Source organism: Microcaecilia unicolor, chromosome 7, assembly GCF_901765095.1.
Source record: "Microcaecilia unicolor chromosome 7, aMicUni1.1, whole genome shotgun sequence".
Taxonomy (NCBI): Eukaryota; Metazoa; Chordata; class Amphibia; order Gymnophiona; family Siphonopidae; genus Microcaecilia; species Microcaecilia unicolor.
The window spans coordinates 53,982,052-54,002,635 of NC_044037.1; the positions used below are offsets into that span (position 1 = coordinate 53,982,052).

A 20,584-nucleotide genomic window follows, 5' to 3' on the forward strand; every position below is an offset into this window, starting at 1 on the left:
TTAGATTTAAAAGCTTCTTCAAAACGATTACCGTATTTTTCGGACTATAAGACGCACCGGACCACAAGACGCACCTAGGTTTTAGAGGAGGGAAATAGGAAAAAAAATTTTTTTCCTTTTTCCCTCCTCTAAAACCTAGGTGCTCCGGTGCGTCTTGTCCGAGTTTGGGATCGCCCTCCCCTACTCACGTCAGCGATGTTCCCTGGTGGTCTAGTGACGTCGGGGCAGGAAAGAGCCCCCTCTTTCCTGCCCAGCGCGCTGCTCTCCGTCCTCCTCCGTCCTCCTGTATGCTGCCTGACGGTCTCGGCGATATTCAAAATGGCCGCCAAGAGTCTCGGCAGCCATTTTGAATCTCGCCGAGACCGTCAGGCAGCATACAGGAGGACGGAGGAGGACGGAGAGCAGCGCGCTGGGCAGAAAAGAGGGGGCTCTTTCCTGCCCCGACGTCACTAGACCACCAGGGAACATCGCTGACGTGAGTAGGGGAGGGCGATCCCGAACTCGGGGGGAGGGCGATCTGGAATCGCTACCTTCGGACTATAAGACGCACCCCCCCATTTTCCTCCCAAATTTTGGGGGAAAAAAGTGTGTCTTATAGTCCGAAAAATACGGTAGTTTTTAGACTGCATTTGAATAGGGCTAGAAAGGGATAATGTACCCACTCAGGAAAGGTATTCCAGGTGTACAATGCATTAAGTTGAAAAGAATGGAGAGAAGGGCACAGATAAGAATGACTTAATTTGATGAGTGGAGTTCCCAAAGGTAGGTAATGAGGAGATGCAGAATGAACACACTTTTAGGCAAGTAAGAGAAGTTTGAGGATATGTGAAAAAGATCAGGGTCAATAAAATGACTTGAGAAAGAAGGGTTATATGGAATGCACCCATGCTGTAGATTCCCACACATACTTGTATATGCAGAAAAAGAAGGCAACTTTCTGACAATCAATTTACCTGGGTAAATGGCTTTTGAAAACCAGCCACCCAGTGCTGCTCTCCTTTCTCTGCCCACAGGTGCACAATATGTGGATACACTTGTATTCATATAAGCGTTACGTACATTTTCAAACTGAAATTTTCCAGTTAACTTTTTTTTTTTTTTAATTCACAGCAAACTGCATGCATGGAAGAGTACGCATACTCTGCATCAGCACAAGTTACTCAAAATTACCCCAAATATGTCTTAATGGCCCTTCATCAAGCAAATTTTAAAGCAACAGCTTTTAGATGGCCAATTTTTGAAATTTTCACTTCAACTTGGAGGGACAGATGGGACAGGAATTATGTATGTTTCAGAGTGTTCTAACATTAACATCTGGTGGAAGCAGTATGAATGATGGGCTGCAGGTTTTCACTGCAATCAAGGTGCTTCTTACTGAACGCTGTAGCACTGGAAGTAACTGTCTGGATACTCCGGCTGGAATGGTTGCTGGCTTTCAACTGTCCCAAACCACCAGGCATCATCAATTATGCTGCGAAAGGTATCCCCTGTAAGAAGAGAAACAGCATAATTCTACAATAGAAGTCCTGCTTCCAAAGTTATCAATTAATGAACCCTGCGGAACTTAAAACAAACAAAAAAAGGAATTGTACAAAAATCACTTGGATGTGCTCTAGTAACAAAAGAGCAAATTCATTTTTTTATGGCTCTAACTCGGAATACATCAGAACAAGAAGAAGCCACACAAACACCTCACCAACAAAGCACTATGTAACAAAATAGAAAAACATTACAAACAAATCATATGAACATTTTTATCTTTTGTGCAATAGTAAAACAGTATTTGTTTTTCAAGTTTGGACTAGGTCCAGAAGTTTTCTTGGAAAACATTTCTGTTTCAAAGCTTTATGTGGATCTGCTTATCTGGAAAATGTTTGCCATATGCTAAATTGCTGAAGCAATATTGAAGAACAAATTTCAGGAAAATATTTGTTTCTTCAACAAATTTGGGTTAACCTGAATCAGAACATAACATTGCAATATTTCTGTCACGCACGGTTTGGTTGAAATGTGTCTTTCACAGTCCACAAAGAACTATGTCGTATGACTCTGGTCTCAAAGCCAGTGGTAGATATAAAATTGACTTTTTTGTTTTGGTAAGAAAGGTCAAAAACATTTGTCAAACAGAAATAACAGTCTGTAACATGATCTTTCTGCTTTCTCCATATCATTGGAACAGCAAATGGTATGGTTAGCTGTGAACCTTTGATCCAAGCTCTCACTAGCCCATTAAATGGTTACTCAGGTAAAATTGGAGGGCAGAAAATTGCCTTTCCTTTTTGGGGAGGTGAATAGGGAAGGGAAGATGCTGGACACCTTGGAGTGCTAGGGAAGGGGAGATGATGGACTATAAGGGAGTATGTTCTTGAGCTGTCCTGGGGGACAGGATGGGGTATGGCTTCACCTGCACATCAGATACCTTGGGCCAGCCCTGGAACCTAAATTACATCCATCCACAAAGTTGTGGAAAAAAGGCCATAAAAGTCCCATACAACAGGAAGTCACTACTGCATATAAAAGTGGGAAACCTCAGTACCAGTAACTAGTATTAAATATTACTTTTTGATCTATGGCTGAAAAATCTGGTCACTACATTTGAGAATGGTACTTGAATTACCTACATCATCTGTGCACAAAGGGGGTCTTTGTTTTGCTCTACAGCAATCAGCCAATGGAAATCAAATAGAGATGATTATCGCCCTTATATTTGAAGCAGCAATGTCTCCAATTTGTGGCATGTTAATAGAAAAGCCCATTTAAAAAGGCATCTTTGTGGGTATCCTCAGTCCCCTGACTGTAGAAACATACATACAGATCATACTCCACATATGCTGTCTTAAGAGTGAAGTTCAGTACTGTTATTGTAAGGGCAAAACTAACCCCTTCATATTCTCACAATTGGGTGACACCGATCCGAATCGCCCAGTCCGGCATTCACACTCCACCACACATGAACAAGAGTCTTTCCATTTGTCGAACGAACATGGTCTCCTCAGTTTAATACTAAAGCAAAAAAATAAAGTAAAAATAACCAAGGAGACAGCTCCAAGGGGAGGTGGGAGGGATTGTGAGAATATGAAGCCTGCTGTCCTCGGAGAATACCTGCTACAGGTAATTATCTTTGCTTTCTCTGAGGACAAGTAGGCTTCTATCTTCTCACAACTGTAGAATCTCTAGCATCCAGGCTCACCCAAAACAACAAATATTGATCAACTGGGCCTTGCAACGGCGAGAACATAACACAGATTAACCTGAAACTATATACAATCTGAATGAGTGTGCAGCCTGGAACAGAATAAAATAGGCCTAGGAGGGTGGAGTTGGATTCTAGACCCCAAACAGATTCTGCAATACTGCCTGCCTTAATCACGTCGGGTATCTTGCCCCAAGCAGTAGTGAGATGTGACCCTCCAAGGCCAGCCCAGCCTGGGCCTAAGTGAAGGAAATGCAATCTGCTAGCCAAATTGAGATGGTGCATTTCCCAATGGCGACCCCCATCCTGTTGGGATCAAAAGAAACAAAAAGCTGGGTGGACCATCTGTGGGGCTTCATGTAGTAGGCCAATGCTCTCTTGCAGCCCAAGATGTGCAAGCTGCATTCACAAGGATGGGCATGAGGTCGGGGAAAGAATGTTGGCAAGACAATCGACTGGTTCAGATGGAACTCTGACACCACCTTTGGCAGGAACTTAGGGTGCGTGCAGTTGACTACTCTGTTGTGATGAAACTTAGTATAAAGTGCATCCACTACCAAGGCCTGAAGCTCACTGATCCTACGAGCTGAAGTAACAGCCACCAAGAAAACGACCTTCCAGGTCAAGTACTTCAGATGGCAGGAATTTAGTGGCTGAAAAGGAGTTTTCATCAGCTGGGTGAGAATGACGCTGAGATCCCACGACACTGGTGGGGGTTTGACAGGGGGCTTTGACAAAAGCAAACCTCTCATGAAGCGAACAACTAGAGGCTGTCCAGAGATGGGCTTATCTTCTACACATTGATGATAAGCACTAATTGCACTAAGGTGAACCCTTATGGAGTTGGTCTTGAGACCAGACTCTGATAAGTGTAGAAGACACTCAAGCAGGGTCTGTGTAGGACAAGTAAGGGGATCTAGGGCCTTGCTCACACACCAGACAGCAAACCTCCTCCATTTAAAAGAGTAACACCTCTTAGTGGAATCTTTCCTGGAATCCAGAAAGACTCAGGAGACACCCTCCGAAAGACCCAAGGAAGCGAATACTAAGCTCTCAACATCCAAGCTGAGAGCCAGAGATTGGAGGTTGGGATGTTAAAATGACCCCTCATTCTGTGTGATGAGGGTCAAAAAACACTCCAATCTCCACAGTTCTTTGGAGGATAATTCCAGAAGCGGCCAGTACGAAGCGATCAGAATCGTGGCTTTGCGGTCTTGCTTGAGTTCCGACAAAGTTTTTCCCACTAAAGGGATAGGAGGATACACATACAGAAGACCTGTAACCCAATTTAGGAGGAAGGCATCTGATGTTAGTCTGCTGTGGGCCTGAAGTCTGGAACAGAACTGAGGGACCCAGTGGTTGATCTGAGGGCAAAAAGATTCACTGAGGGGGTGGCCCCATGCTCGGAAGAACTTGCACGCCATGGCCATATGGACAGACCACTGGTGCGGTTGCATTATCCTGCTCAGCCTGTCGGCCAGGGTGTTGTTTACACCTGCCAGATAAATGGCTCAAAGGAACATGCTGTGTTGGGGAGCCCAATGCCACATCCGAACAGCTTTCTGACACAGAGGACGTGATCTGGTGCCCCCCTGCTTGTTGATGTAATATATTGTAACTTGATGCCTGTTTGAATAAGAATAATTTGATGAGACAGCTGATCTCTGAAAGCCTTTAGAGTGTTCCCAATCGCTCGAAGCTCCAGGAGGTTAATCTGAAGATTTGTTTCCTGGAAGGACCAAGCTCCTTGAGTGTGAAGCCCATCTACATGAGCTCCCCAACTCAGGAAAGATGCATCCATCGTCAGCACATTTTGTGGCCGAGGAATTTGGAATGGAAGTCCCAGAGTCAAATTGGATCGTTTGTCCACCACTGAAGAGAGCGTACAAGCTCTGGGGACACTTGAATGACATCTTGCAGACTTCCCGTGGCTTGATACCATTGAGAAGCCAGGGTCCATTGAACTGATCTCATGTGAAGATGAGTCATGGGTGTAACATACACTGTGGAAGCCATGTGGCCCATCAACCTCAACATCTGTTGAGCTGTGACCTGATGAAAGGCACGAACCATGGACGCTAGCGAGACAAGATTGTCCGCTTGCGTCTCCGGGAGGTAGGCTCAAATCCTGTGTGTGTTGAGCAGGGCTCTATAAACTCCAATCGCTGGACAGGGTGTAGATGGGACTCGGGGTAGTTTAAAACGAACCCTAGTAACTCTAGCCCCGAATAGTCATCTGCATGGACTCCCAAGCACTGTCCTCTGAGGTGATCTTCACCAGCCAATCATCAAGATATGGGAACACATGGACTCCTAGTCTGCGTAGCAATGCTGCAACGACCACTAGACATTTGGTGAAGACTCTGGGAGCTGAAGCGAGGCCAAAAGGCAACACATAGCCGAAATCAAAGATACTTCCAGTGGGCAGGAAGTATCGGAATATGAGTATATGCATCCTTTAAGTCCAGAGAGAATAGCCAATCATTTTTCTGAATCAGGGAAGGAAGGGTGCCTAGGGAAACCATCCTGAACTTTTCTGACTAGGAATTTGTTCAGGGCCCTTAGGTCTAGGATGGGACATATCCCCCCTGTATTCTTCTGCACAAGGAAGTACCTGGAATAGAATCCCAGCCCTTCTTCCCCTGGTGGAACGGGTTCATCCGCATGGGCCTTTAGAAGGACGGAGAGTTCCTCTGCAAGTACCGGCCTGTGCTGAGAGCTGAAAGAATTAGCAATCAGTGATCAATTTGGAGAGCCAATTAAGGGCATATCTGAGATGCACTTGTTGTTAATGTCTTGTCTGGAACAGGAATTTGGAATGGAAGTCCCAAGGTCAGATTGGACTGAACTGTCCACCACAAGAAAGGGAAATGGAATGGTACTTGATATACTGCCTTTGTGGGTTTTTTGCAACTATATTCAAAGCAGTTTACATAGTATATACAGGTACTTATTTGTACCTGGGGCAATGGAGAGTTAATTGACCTACCCAGAGTCACAAGGAGCTGTTAGGTTAGGGCTCTTCAGCTTGGAAAAGAGATGGCTGAGGGGGAGATATGATTGAGGTCTACACAATCCTGAGTGCTGTAGAACAAGTAGAAGTGAATACATTTTTCAATCTTTCAAAAAGTATAAAGACCGGGAACACTCAATGAAATTACATCAAAATACTTTTAAAACAAATAAGAGAAAATATTTCTTCACTTAACGAATAGTTAAGCTCTGGAACTCTTTGCCAGAGGATGTGGTAGCAAGTGGTTAGCGTATCTGGGTTTTAAACAAAAAAAAAAAGATTTGGACAAGTTCCTGGAGTAAAAGTCCATAGCCTTTTATTCAGATGGACATGGAGGAAACCACTGCTTGCCCTGGGATTGGTAGCATGGAACGTTGCTACTAATTGGCTTCCTGCCAGGTACTTGTGACCTGTATTGGCCACTGTTGGAAGCAGGATACTGGGCTAGATGAACCATAGGTCTGACCCAGTATGGCTATTCTTATGTTCTATATTCACTAGATTGCCAGAAGCCTGACACCATTGGGAAGCTGGAGTCCACTAAGCGTCTTTCAAATGAAGATGCATCATGGATGTTACTTATTGCTTATTAAAATTTACTATACCATCTTACTTGTGAACAAATCAAAGCAGTTTACAGATAAAATACTATTAAAAAACATAAAACTGAAAAGGAACATCAATTAAGATAACTGCCCGAGTCAATCAGAGTACAATCTTTCAAAATAACAGGGTTACAAACAACAAACGGAGTGGAGGAGTAGCCTAATGGTTAGTGCAGCGGACTTTGATCCTGGCAACCTTGGGTAAGTCACTTAACCCTCCACTGCGCACGATACAAAAAAAACTTGGAATGTGAGCTCCCTAGAGAAAGAGAAAGTACCTGAGTATGTCTAGTAGCGCTATAGAAATGATTAGCAGTAGTAGTAGTAGTAAAAAAGATGTGTCTTCAATAAAGCCCAAACTGAGGTATATGATGGCTCCAACCAGAGAAATTGTGGTAGAGAGTTCCATAGCGCTGGTGAGAGAAAATAAAAAGCACTGGTTCAAGTAGTTTCCCATCTGGCTTTAGATGGGAGCAGAAGAATTAGTCTGTTGTCATTTAAAGAACATAAAGTATGGGATGGTGTATATCATGCTTTCAATGTGGTGTCCCAGATTTCCACATTAGGTATTGGAATTGCAGATTTACTTGGCTGTGTCTTTCAAATCTAGAACCAGCAATTCAGGAAAAACTTGTGGACATACTTTGTTGAGGTGACAACCTTTTTGAGAACAAAGTAGAAGAGGCCATGGGCCTTGTCAACAAAAGAACTGATACCATGAAGTCCCAATCTCAGCCCACTACTACTGCAGGCTCCACTTCTTGGAGGTTTTCAGACAGGAACAAAGGAAGATCCTACTACTTTCAAAGGCACAGGTATACTCCTTTGGCCTACCATTCTCAGCAGTCCCAGGGGGCCCGCTCCAGACCTGGGGGCAGAGGAAGGCCCAGCCAGCTCCCCAGTCAAAGCAAAGGATGAGCTTTTGACTAGCTCTAAGAGAACATGAAAAACAAAAAATTGTGGAAACCTTTCACATCCCAGCAATGATAATAATAATGTGAAGTCCAAACAATATTCATCAGACAGACAACACTCTGTTGAAAAAAAAAATTGTTTGAAATTTTAATTTTAAATTTAAAAAAGGAGGAAAAAAAAGCCTTAGTAGTCAAAGGTAAAAACTACTGGCTGGGCATAACCCATTCAATTTTGTCAAACGCCAAGGTTCCATATGACTCAGACCAATCATTGGCTCAAAACCTCCCAGGTATTTTTATTTCAATTTTTACTCATTTGCTTCACTTTTCTTCTACTTTTAATTCACCGATTCAAAAGTCTTCTGTGATGTCATATTTAGTCACTGTCATAAACATTTCTTAACTCGCCATACATCATCACACAGCATGTAAAAAGAAGCACTTAACTTGAGCTTCAATCTTCGACCTCTCCAAGATAAGTGCTTCTTTTTTACATTCTGTGTGATGATGTATATGTCCTGTTTGTCCTAATTAGATTGTAAGCTCCATCGAGCAGGGACTGTCTCTTCACGTTCAAGTGTACAGTGCTGCGTACATCTGGTAGCACTATAGAAATGATAAGTAGAAGTAGTAGTAGAATATATAACAGCAATAATGGGGAACTTCTGAGCTCCTCTGCACAGCAGTAACTGTCGACCACTATCTTGCTCCGCCTCTTTAAGCTGGCATATTTTAACTTAAAAAATAAAGACAGGAATGATGCCGACGATGAAGGACGAATGAGCCTATCAACAACTGCCATCTCTGATATGAAAGCAGGCAACTATGGTACACCACTTTTCTCTGTGCTCAGCTTTCCGTTTCGTCTCGTTGCCAGATTCTGACCTCGCTTTTAATATCATTCCCAGTCTGCTCTTTGCTTTGCTCTGTCTTTTTCACCCTCTATCACACACCAGTATAAAATTAGCATTTTTCTCAGAATTCTTGCAGTCCAGATGGATTCTGTTGTGAACCTAGATTCTCAAATTTCTAGAGCGACTCAGGCTGCTTAAAAAGAAAATGAGTCCTCAGACAATTATGTCCACTTTGGACATTAAAGCCATGCTAGTCATTTCACAGTTAGACTATTGCAGTGATCTGTTATATGGGCTTGTCCGCCGAAGCCTTGTGCAGGTTTCAAGTCAAACAGAACAGCAGCAACAAACTTTTTTGTGTTGTCCTAAGCAAAACGTTTTGCACCTTTGCTTCGCACCCACGCATAGAACAAGTTCTACTCAGCGCAGAATGTAGATCTCATGGTTGCTAGTGAGGTTATTTTCCACGATGGCACCTGTATTGTGGAACAGTATGCCAAATATCAATTTTTAGTTGTTTACAGACAGAGATCTAGGTTTTTGCTTCTGTTGTATAATTTAGCCATTGTTTAATTTAATTTGGCTGATAAATCTGGTCTAAGTTAGGTGACCTACAAGATATGGAATTTACAGTAGCTTGATAAGAAGTCGATTTCTACTCTGACTCTGGTAGAAACTAAACGCTTCTGGCTGGATTGTCTAAGGGCCAATTTCTTCAAATGGGTTAGTTTTGCACATACAATGACAGGAATTAACCTCAGTCCTAAAGTCATGGCATGTTGCGTATGATCTCAGTCTCTCAAACTTACTGCTAATGCTCGCCGAAGTTGCATTGTGCCAAAGAGAGCTTCTTTCTGAAGTTCATAAGATGTTAACATGTATAGGCAACTTACAGAATACAAGTGCAATGGGAAGTTCTATTCGATCAAGCCTGTGGCACCCAAAACAATGGGAAATATATCTGTATCTTTCTGCTGCATTTTCTTGGTCTCAGACAGCATTTTTTGGTACTTGAAGATTTTTCCTCTCTCCATGTGAATCACCGACTAATTGCTTGGGACAGACTCCTCTATAATCAACACCGTTCCGAAGCTTTTCTTTCACCACTATATCTGGTTTTCTGGCATACAAATGTTTATGCTATGAAATCAGGTAATTGCTTGGGTTGCCTTGACCAATATGTCCATGCCTTAAGTTTGTATTTATACACCTGCTTGTTCAATTGGTTTATGTACATCTGAAGGGCAATTCTAAACAGCAGACATTTATATTTACACATGCATTATATAGGTAAATGTACAGAATGCAGACATTTACAGGCATTTGTGCACATATGTGTATAAATGTCAATAATACCCTAAGCATTATCCACTTAACTTACACAGTAGGTATTTACGGGGTTACGGGGGGGGGGGGGGTGTACAAAGGGGAAGACCACTGGCAGGACATAGGTGTCTCTCTCATTTATGCAGGTAATAAACTCATAGCATAAGGTATGATGCGATTCAGAATACTGCAAGTCCCGCATGTCTCTACCACATCTAGCAATTAGTCAGCACTTATACCAGCTCTACGGCTAGTGTTAGGTGCAGGTGCCTATGTTAGGTGAATCAATACCAGGCTATGCTTGTATTCTATAATGGAACCTGGGTGCCCAGGTTCTTTTATAGAATAGGCTCCTAACTGTGCAGCATCAGGATGCCTAAATGGAGACATCTAATTATGGCACTGCTTCCCTAGTCCCAATTATTTATGTCACTCTATAAACTGCCTTGGACAATCACTTGATCAGGAAGGTGATCTAATAATACATATTAATAAGCAAATGCCACAAAAACACAAAAGACAGATAGGTCTCCTCGAACAAAGCAAAATGAAGGCTGGCAAAACTAAAATACAGTTCTGTTTATATGTGATGCCCTGGTCTCGGAACTTTATGATAGTGGTATTGTAAGGTGGAAAATGGATATCAATAGAATTGCTTAACTTACCAATCTGCCAGTTCCTTTCTTTTGCCTCATTGTAGAACTGATGCAGGACTAGAAAGTCAATAACATCTGGCATGTCATGGTACCTGCAAAAGAAAATTTGGAAGAATTCATTTCAAAAACAGGACATCAAGTTTTGGGTACATGCAACCCAAGCACATACGATTCAGAAGGCTGATTCTGAATACAGTTCATCCACAGAAACAGGACAGCAATGGCCTTCTAAAGAATGCCCGTAAAACATTCTGGAAGAATCCACCCAATAGTGGCAAACTATTAAAATCCCAAATTTGCACAAAATTAGCCACTCACTTGACAGAAAAGGACTCCCCGGTCATTTTTCCTGAGATAGGATCCAGAAATGCGAGCTTCAAGCAGCAGAGCGTCGGTGGTCCAACTTCATACTTAATTCCTACAATCTTCACAAATTCTTGTTCCTGGTTGTCAAAGATATAGTGACCAGCTTAATATATTTAACAGCTCACCACTGGTTTGGCACAATTTAAACTCTTCATGAAACCAAGATGATAAAACATATGAGGCTCCATACATGTTGCCATTAAACAAATCCTACAAAACTGGAAGGACTTTTCCAAAATAGAATTCCACCATTGTATATATTCTATTTGCCTCTTCTCAAAGTATGAACATGTTGCAGCTGAAAAAAATGGTTCTTTAAGATCTTATGACAAAATATGGGCTCCACTGCATGAATAAACTGCTGCCACATAGATTTATTTTATCTGAGAGTAAATTGTTGCTATGTGCTACATATAATTTTAAATACACATACTGTACTACATTGATGACTGTATTATTTCCTGACTTACCTGACACTCACTTCACTCTTGATAAATTTTATTGTCCAATATTTGTAGACATATGTTCTAAATTTGGCTTACATATTTGTTCATGTTATTATTGCAAAACTTAATAAAATCTATGAATATATATATCATCCTTTATTCAACTGCTTTAGTGATCAGAGTGAAAACGGAACGCCAGCATTCACTGAGAGCATTTCACATGCCTAAAAGTGGGTTAGAATTATTTTAAAGGCATATACACCCACTTTTAAAATGACTGAAAGGTGTTCAACTATTGTGCATTCTAATAAGCAGCCTCTCAACTAAGGTCATTTTATAAGGAATTTCCATGGGTACACCAGTGTTTTACATACAGAAATAACTTTTTCTAAAATTGCCCATTGCCCAAAGTATATGCATGTGCACTGTACATATACACACAAGCAAATCCAACCTGAGTAGAAGAGGGGCTGGGGAGGGCTTAGTATTTACATGCATACTTTATAATAAACTGGATAATTTGTGCATACTAAAGAGCAAGTATAAATGTGTGCATGTATTTTCCTCTGGATAATTTTCATAGGAAAAATATGCACATTTTTTCCCTAGAAAATTAGCTTCATTTATGCACATATTTCCAGCACAAGTTAGGTCACCCTGTTCTAAAATTACCCTCTAAACCAATTCAAACCTCCAAAAATACCCTTAATATAGCTGAATAACTCAACAATACAGAATTAGATTGTAATTAAGTAACACAGCATGACAATGTTTATGCATTATTAAAAAGTCACTGCCTAATAGAGAATTCCTAATGTAAAAAGATTCAATTTCAAAGATATATGATTACATCTACTTAAAGAACATAAACAAATCAAACACACTAGCTGGCACCTGCTGAAAATTCAGAGGACTTTTTAAGTTGCTGCTGAAGACACTGTGAGGTGATTCTATATGGAGCTGCCTAACCTTAGACAGCAAGTATGCGAATGTAAATGCCAGTATTCTAGTCAATAACATTTTCTCCATCTCCTGAGCTTCACTGGAAGAGTCTTGATGGTCACGCTACTCCTCCTCTTTGTTTTGTCTTATTAAATAGCAGACACGATGGTCAATAAACTACATCATTAAGCATCCAGTTCATACACATATATATGTCTCTTCTCATATGAACAAATACGTCTCTTTGGATATAAATAAATGTTGATCTGTCCTCCGAGCCGCCGAGACACAAAGCCAGGCCCGGGGCGGAACCACCCCCCCCCACCCAGGCCACCGCCGCCACCATCCCCACCAGGTCACCACTACTGCCTCTCACTGCTGCAGGTCCCCCCCCCCCCCCCCCCAGTCACTTATTGTGTCTGCTCTCTCTCTTGCTCCTGTGTGACGGGACCCAGGTTATCGAATTAACACAGCTCCGCTACCACAGGTCCTTCTTACTGCCGCATCCCCTCCCGCCTATATGGAAACAGAAAGTACTTCCCATAGGAGGAGGCTGGCCAAGGCAGGAAGATGGACCTGTGGTGGCAGAGCTGTGTTAACACATTAACCTAGGTCCCAGGCACACAGGAGTATGGGAGACAGACCAAGGGAGCAGAACTTTCTGCCTGTGAGCGAGTCTGCCTGCCACCAGAAACGATGTCGGCACCAGGCTCCCCTTGGAGGCCGGGCCCAGGGGAATTTTGCCCCCGCCCCAGCGGCCCTGTCTCTCCATACATAAATAAATGTAACATCCATAAGCACCACTGAAGTGATATCTCACAGCTCAGACCCTCCAAGAGTCAACATTTCTTCCCTTCTCTCCATGGTCAACATCTCCCCACTTTGTTTTTTTCATCCTGTATTTCTAGCATCTGCCCCTCTCAAACAAACCCTCCCTGGTCCGGGCAGGTGAGAGAAGCAGCATACCTTCAGCGATGCAGCAGATATTTTAGTACAGTGGGGAGGAAAATGGAGCAATGCTCGACAAGGGTGAAAGACCTGCCATTAACATGCGTTAAAACAAATGCATGTTAAGCATTTAACACTTCAACCACGTTATGAACGTGTTAAATGTGCAGCCCTAACTTTTTTCATCTCAGAACCGTATCCTCCTGCTTTGGGTCTTGGCTCAATCCATAACCCTGCTTGACAAAAAGTGGTTGAGTCAATAAATCTTAAACTTTAAATGATTAGGTGGCATACTCAAACTCAGGCTTTAATATGCCTCTGTGAATCCTGGACAAATCCTTGTCTTGTTTACCTTCTATTTTGTTACTTTTGTTAAATATTTTTTTATTGAAACGTATGCAGTAAAATACAGTTAGTTGTAACACTAACAATGGAAATACAAATAGGGATGCATTGTTAATTCAATAATCAACAAAACAAATATCCCAAGGAACTATACTTTGCCCTCCTCTGCACAAGAAACCCCCCTCCCAAACCATGCTACAAATAGAGAGAACAATTGTGCCAGAGGCCTGTATTCTTATAGCCTCTTGCAAGATCAAAACACCCCCTCCCCTACAGATCCACAATTAAATTAATTCCCCTATACCTCCCCTCCTCCTAAATTCCCCCAAGTCCCCTTATCACCTCCACCAATCCCCCCTTCCCCCTAAGAGCTATGAACAATAATATAAAGCTCATCCTGTTCATAACTGCAGTTCTGTCTTGTTTCTTTTAATCAGGGGAGCGGCACACCATAATGCCCACAGTGAAGTACAACAGATGTGACATTTTTCTGGTTCCTTTATTTCTCCTTCTTTTCACTAACATTTACACAGACATAACCTCTATGTTCCTGTTCTCCAGGGTTAAACTTACCCTGAGATCCATTTTGTTCCACGGCTGCTTTTGTAAGTTAACATTGTAAATTTTTGCCTTCTTCAATGCCCGTACATAAGCTTCATGCCCCTGTCTAAAATATATAACCTTAGGGAAAAAACAAAAATGAAAATACTGTGACATTTTAGGCTATAATTATTACTGAAAGCATAATGCCACTATGAGAAAACTACACATAAGTACATAACATAAGTACACAATCAGTTAGAATGAAATGGAGTAAGTGATCATCTCGTCGCTTTAACTATTTCATCTAGAGAAGAATTCCAGTACAGTGCTCAGTTTATATCTGGTCAGCTAAGTTTATTCCAGCTGGATTTAGGTAAATTTCAGCTACAACCTAGCCTGCACTGAGATAACTATCTAATATAACCAGCCACTAATGAAAATTAGCACTATGTGGGTAAATCCCAGATTCTTACCTACAGTGGGTGTTCTCCAAGGACAACAAAATACAAATCCTTATAACATAGGCAATATCATCTCATGGAGCCCCAAGAAGGATCTTTTCTCCAGAATGAGCTGCAAAACTTTTCAGTCAGTTCAACCATGCGTGTGTGCCATCTCTCATCTGCCAATATTGTGCAGGACCAGACTAGCCCATTACAAGTTTAAGAAGAACAAAACTGCTCAGAGAGGTGGGAAGGTATTTTCAGGATTCATATCCTGCTGTCTCTAGAAAGCAGTTGCTAGAGGTCACTAACTGTTTTCTCCAAGGACAAGAAGGATACTATAATCTTCACTATATGGGACTCCCTAGCTACAGGTTGCCTTTAACAGAAACAAGGGACGTAACACAAAAAGCAGATACCAAATTGTTTTTGGTATCAACAAGCCTTTATGGTTTCTCTCTCTCTTTTTTTTTTTAATAAAGGTAGCCTGGAACGGAAAGAAACAGACCTAGAGGGGATGGAGTTGGACTCTAATCCCTAAATAAATTATGGAGTCCTATTCTAGGCAAAACTGCAAGGAGAATCTGTGGAAATCTCTTCTATGGAGGCCAGTCTTAAATGGGCTGCCGACACCTCCATACCTCTGATGTTATGAGCTGACACATGACCCTCCAGGGATAGGCCTACTTGGACATAAGCAAAGGAAATGGAGTCTGCTAGCCAACTGGATGGCAGCCCCCATCCTGTTGGGGTCAAAAGAAACAAAACCTGGGTGGACTTTCTATGGGCTTTAGTCCACTCTAGATCGAAAACCAAAGAACTCTTCAATCCAAAGTATGCTTTCACCTTTGTGAGCATGACATCTGGGGAAAAATATTGACAGAACTGACTGGTTAAGATGGAACTCTGACAACATCTTGGCAAGGAACATTGGATGAGTGAACAGACCTACTCTGTTGTTGAAAAACTTACTGTAAGATGAAATCAGTTAGCTCTTTTACTCTACGAGCTGAAGTAATCACCATCAAATACAGAACTTTCCATTTAGGAACTTCAGGAACTTTCATCAACTGGGATACAACACCAAAGACCCATGGCCTGCGGTTGGCTTGATGGGAGACTTCAACAGAAACAAGCCTCACGTAAACAAACAACTAAAGGCTGTGCAAAGATGGGTTTACATTCTACCCAATGGCACTAAGGTGTCCCCTAATAGAGTTTGTGGGGGATGTTGAAGGCATTTGAGAGATTTTGTGTGGGACAGGAAAAAGGATCTAGTATCATTCTATCAGGTCACATGGCAAAGCCCTTTCATTTAGTTCAAACTTTTTACTGATGACAAAGTAACATGAACAGAACAAGCAAATCTTCAATCAGGTATTAGTCATTAGGAAATTTGACATTTTCAAACCCTACCTGCCATCCCCCCTTTCAGCCCCATCCCCATACTTCCTTCCTAGCTCCATATAACAAGGAGATCCAAAATCTAAACAATCCTTACCCCCCCCCCCCCCCAACAACCACTCCCTTCACGCATGTCATATACCATTAGCTGTAAATAAACAGAGACATCTGGGATAACATGAAAGGCACAAAAGGAAACAAGTCACAATACAAAAACCTCTAACAAGCAGTGCAATAGTAACATGTGCGTAGTAGCCCTTTCATTTAAAACTCTATGCCCTGACAAACTGTTTGCTAGGGTTTCACTATGTTGGCTGTCTGTTTTGACTCTTAGACTGGGTAGATTATTGGTATCAGGTACCTTACTAAGTCATCATTAACCAGTGTTGCATTCTATAATAGAGGGTTGGGCTCGGAGGGTTTGTTGGGAGTTGAATGATATAACATTGTTAAAAGTCTGATGACCTATCATATCATTTATTTTTATACTGCGAGTGGTGATCTTTGACTTTTTGTATCTTATTCACACAAAGATTGTGTTTACTTTGTAATGCCATCAATAAAACAGTTGAAATATAAAACCCTATGCCCTTATGAATGCTTTGTACATATCGGGGGGGGGGGGGGGGGGGAAGGAGAGCAGAGCAAGAAGAGAAGGGACATTTCAACATTTCAGTATACAATCATGGACTGTTCTTTGTTACTCATGAATGTTCAACTATGTAATAATTTGGTGGCTGTGAACTGTTTAGTTTATTATTGGAATTCCAAAAAAAAAAAAAAACAACAAAAAAACATATTGGGGACGATATTCAGCCCCTATATCACTCGGTCAGCGTTGCCCGGATATTCAATGTCAGGACATTTCCGGTGATCAGCATTGAACATCAGGTTTTTTTTGTTTGTTTTTTATTGACCGCTTTAAACATAACAGGCTAAGTTAATATTCAGTGCTGGATGGTTTATAGCAGCCAAAGATAGCCCTACTATTTCAGAGGCTCAATTTGGCCACTTAACTTGACTGGTGAAGCACTGAATATTTGCAGATAGCCAGTTATATTGTGTGATATAGTCGGTTAGCTGCTACACACTGACCGTGAATATTCAGGAGGAGATAACCGGCTACCTCCCGCTGAATATTCATGGATAGCCAGTTAAATAGCACTATCGGCCATATTAAACAAAAAACTGTATGACCTTCTAGCAGAATCTGTTCTGGAAACTAACAAGCCTTGGAAACACTGTCAGCCAAGTTCACAGAAGCCAATGATAACCTCTCAACATACAAGCTATGAGGGCTAGGAACTCAATGCTCCTTTGATCCTGCGTGATCAGTGTGGGAAAACATTCTGGTCTCATGGATTTCTGAAGGACAGCTTCAACGAAAGAGAGAAACACAACTGTCTTGGTCAATATAGGCTATTGGAATCATGGTTCCTTGGTCTAGACTTTCAGATGAATCTTTGCTATTAGAAGTATTGGACAATATGCATACGGAAGACCCTGTCCTCAATGAAAGAGGAAGGCATCTGAGGCTAGTTTGCCATGTGTCTCCTTGGTCTTGACTTTCAGATTAATCTTTGCTATTAGAAGTATTGGACAATGTGTATACAGAAGCCCCTGTCCTTAATAAAACAGGAAGGCATCTGAGGCTAGTTTGAAACGTGTCCTTATCCTAGAACAGAACTGATGGCCCTTCTTGTTGAAAGGAGTGGCAAAAAGATCTATAAAGGAGTGCCCCACTCTTAAACTTTCTTGCGAATGACCTCCTTCTCTAAGGACCACTAATCTAGAAGAAGGATTCTACAAATCAATAAACATGGATATTTTTTGAAAAGCTGCCATCTGGGGCAAAACATATTAAGACAGCTTGGTTTAAAGCCATATTCTAGGAGAGCAAGATGATCATAGGGTTAATTGTGTTGGTGAAGAGGACAACATAGGAACCAGTTTGAAAAATGAATAGTGAAGATGGAATAAGACATCAAGACAGATTTCTATGCACTGTATGTGGAAATAAAGGCTGTTGATGTCATGAAGGACAACTCTTGAAAATTAGTCACAAATGCACCGAATTAATCTAGTGCACAGTTATCACCCACAATGTATTTGCTGATCTTTACTTCTTTAAGTTGTACTGAAAATTTCTGTTCTAATTTAAAACTTAAGTTATGAAATGGCTGATCAGCAATTTGGGTTCGCACTCCTCTATGGAATTCAAAGCAGAAGGGTAATACCCATAAGATAAATAATACTGCAGAATGCAAGAAAGCTTTTATAAAGAGTTCTGAACATTTATTTATTTACTTATACTAATCTGGAATACTACCATTGACACCAAACAACCAAAGCACAGTGGTTTACAATAAAGAGGTGGGAGACATTAATTTGAAATAAGATCAATACAGTAAATGCAACTCTATTGTCTTGGGGATACTGTCTCTAAATGGGATTGTTTTAAAAACACCATGACAGTAATAAACCTTGTTCCTAAAACAAAGTATACTGGGTATGATCTCAGTCTCTCAAACTTACTGCTATAACACTTTTCTTAATAACTGCACTATGCTATAGAGAGTCTTCTTCTGGAACTCATAGGGTGTAATAAGAACATAGGGTGTAATAAGAACAGGCAACACATTTAAGACCAACTTACAATTTTTAACATAATATTCTGCTTATCCTGCAAAAAGTCTTTTATGCATGTAAGATTTCTAAAGTGACCCAGCAGGGTCCATTTTCTGCCTTTCCTCTGCAGAAGACAGGACTGACCAAAACTTTAGGCATGATAAGGAATAATTTGATCAACCTCTCTCAAACTGTATATATTCAGTCCAAATCTAACTATGCTGATTTCTTTTACAAACTACAGCTGTTCGAATTTTTCATTTTTCACCACATAGCTCTGCTGCTGGATTTAATGAAAGAGATGTTCATTATAGTAAAATCATCTCCAGATACTTTAATAGAAGGGTGTTTCCCTCATTTAGAAATAATCTCTCTAAAGACTGGTGCAGTCTTTGATTTGTTTAGAGAAGAGAGCAAAGATGCATCATTCCAGTCCAAACATTGTCAAAGGAAAAGCAAAATTACCTCATCACCCATCTGTGGGACAAAGGGTGAACGACGTGGTATGGTGTCCTGTATCCACTGGGGAGGAAGCCATTCTTCACCAGGCTCCCCATCCATGGCCGGCAGCTCACTTGGTTTCTTCAACAAAAAAATTGAAGGTAAAAAGGAAACTGTTACTATCAGTATATGCTAACACCAGAAATAACAAGGACCTATAAATGCTCTTGTGTACGGCAGAATGAGTTGTGACAGAGAGGACCTATTCGTCACCTAGTATGCTATAATCATGCTACAGAGGTCCTGGGCTCTGGCTCTCTGGCATTAAAAAAAAAAAGGCATTTTTCCCTTTAGATAGTAACTCCTGCTGGCAAACAATGATACTGAAGGGGTCAATCTCAACCTTTCCCGACCAATCTTTGGTGTTGCATGGGTGCTCATCTTGGGGAGGTGAACAAATGCCATTTTAAAAAAATAACAAATAATTTTCACTACCACTGCATAACACTGTGTACCCCCAAAATACTTAAGAAACAGAGCGAGAAAACCTTAATGTAATTTCTATTCTTAAAGGAGAAAGTGATCAAAGGAGAAATTAAGTCTTACCTGATAATTCTTTCCATTAGTCCTGCCCACTATTCCAGAACCTGTGGAGATAGTTGTGTCCATTAACCAGCAGGCAGAGATACAGAACTGAAAACTGAGCTGAGCATATCTCTCTTGGCATCCAGTACAACTCCTCCGTATTTACATAGACAAGCATACGGAGAAGCTTAGAATAAACACAACAAGCTTAAACAACTCGCTAACCTAACACTAACCAGATGCGCAAATCATGTGTGGACCGCTTTCATCTCTGGACAACCTGCAGAGAACAAGACAGATATGCAGGAAGCACCATGCAAACTGACATTTGTTAACTGACCCATTACTTTGTACCAACTAAACATCTCAGAAACATCGAGTGAGCCTCTGTAATAGTGGGAAGGACTAATGGAAAAAAAATTATTAGGTAAAAACCTAATTTCACCTTCCATTAAGTAGCTTCCTACTATTCCAGAACCTGTGGGATATTCAAAAACAATCCCTAGAGTGGCTGGGATCTTGGCGCTGCTGCCCCGAGGACTGAAGCCCCAAAACTGGCTTCCGAATACAGCGTAGCATCCACCCTGTAGTGCTTGCAAAGGTATCCAGCATCAACCATGTTGCTGCCTTGCAAATATCTACCAGAGACAGTAAAGGATGTTGCTGAATGCCACATAGAATGAGCTCACAAGGCCTGAGGAGCCTGCTTCAATGCAAGCAAATAAGCTGATGGGATAATCTCCTTCACAGATCTAGCAATTATGGGCTTGGAAGCCATGAGGCCAACCATCTGTTTACCAGATATCTATTGAGGACTCTACGCACATCGAGAAGCTTCAAGAAAGAATACGGAGCCTCTTCATCCTTTCTGCGAAGACAGAAGCTCCACAGATTGGTTGCGATGAAATGCTGATACCACTTTCAGAAGAAAA

At 41.4% G+C, this 20,584-nt stretch overlaps 1 protein-coding gene across 2 annotated transcripts in view; it reads right to left on the minus strand.

Moving 5' to 3' along the window:
* The window catches only part of BRWD3 (bromodomain and WD repeat domain containing 3), a 195,306-nt gene that overhangs the window by 68,067 nt on the left and 106,655 nt on the right, over positions 1-20,584 (minus strand). For both annotated transcript variants that reach the window (XM_030209053.1, XM_030209052.1), the window contains exons 24-28: positions 19,092-19,208; positions 14,182-14,289; positions 10,880-11,004; positions 10,571-10,653; positions 1,376-1,487 (exon numbers count right to left, since the gene is read on the minus strand). In XM_030209053.1, coding sequence (XP_030064913.1) covers positions 1,376-1,487; positions 10,571-10,653; positions 10,880-11,004; positions 14,182-14,289; positions 19,092-19,208 — 545 coding nt within the window. The remainder of the gene's footprint in view (positions 1-1,375; positions 1,488-10,570; positions 10,654-10,879; positions 11,005-14,181; positions 14,290-19,091; positions 19,209-20,584) is intronic.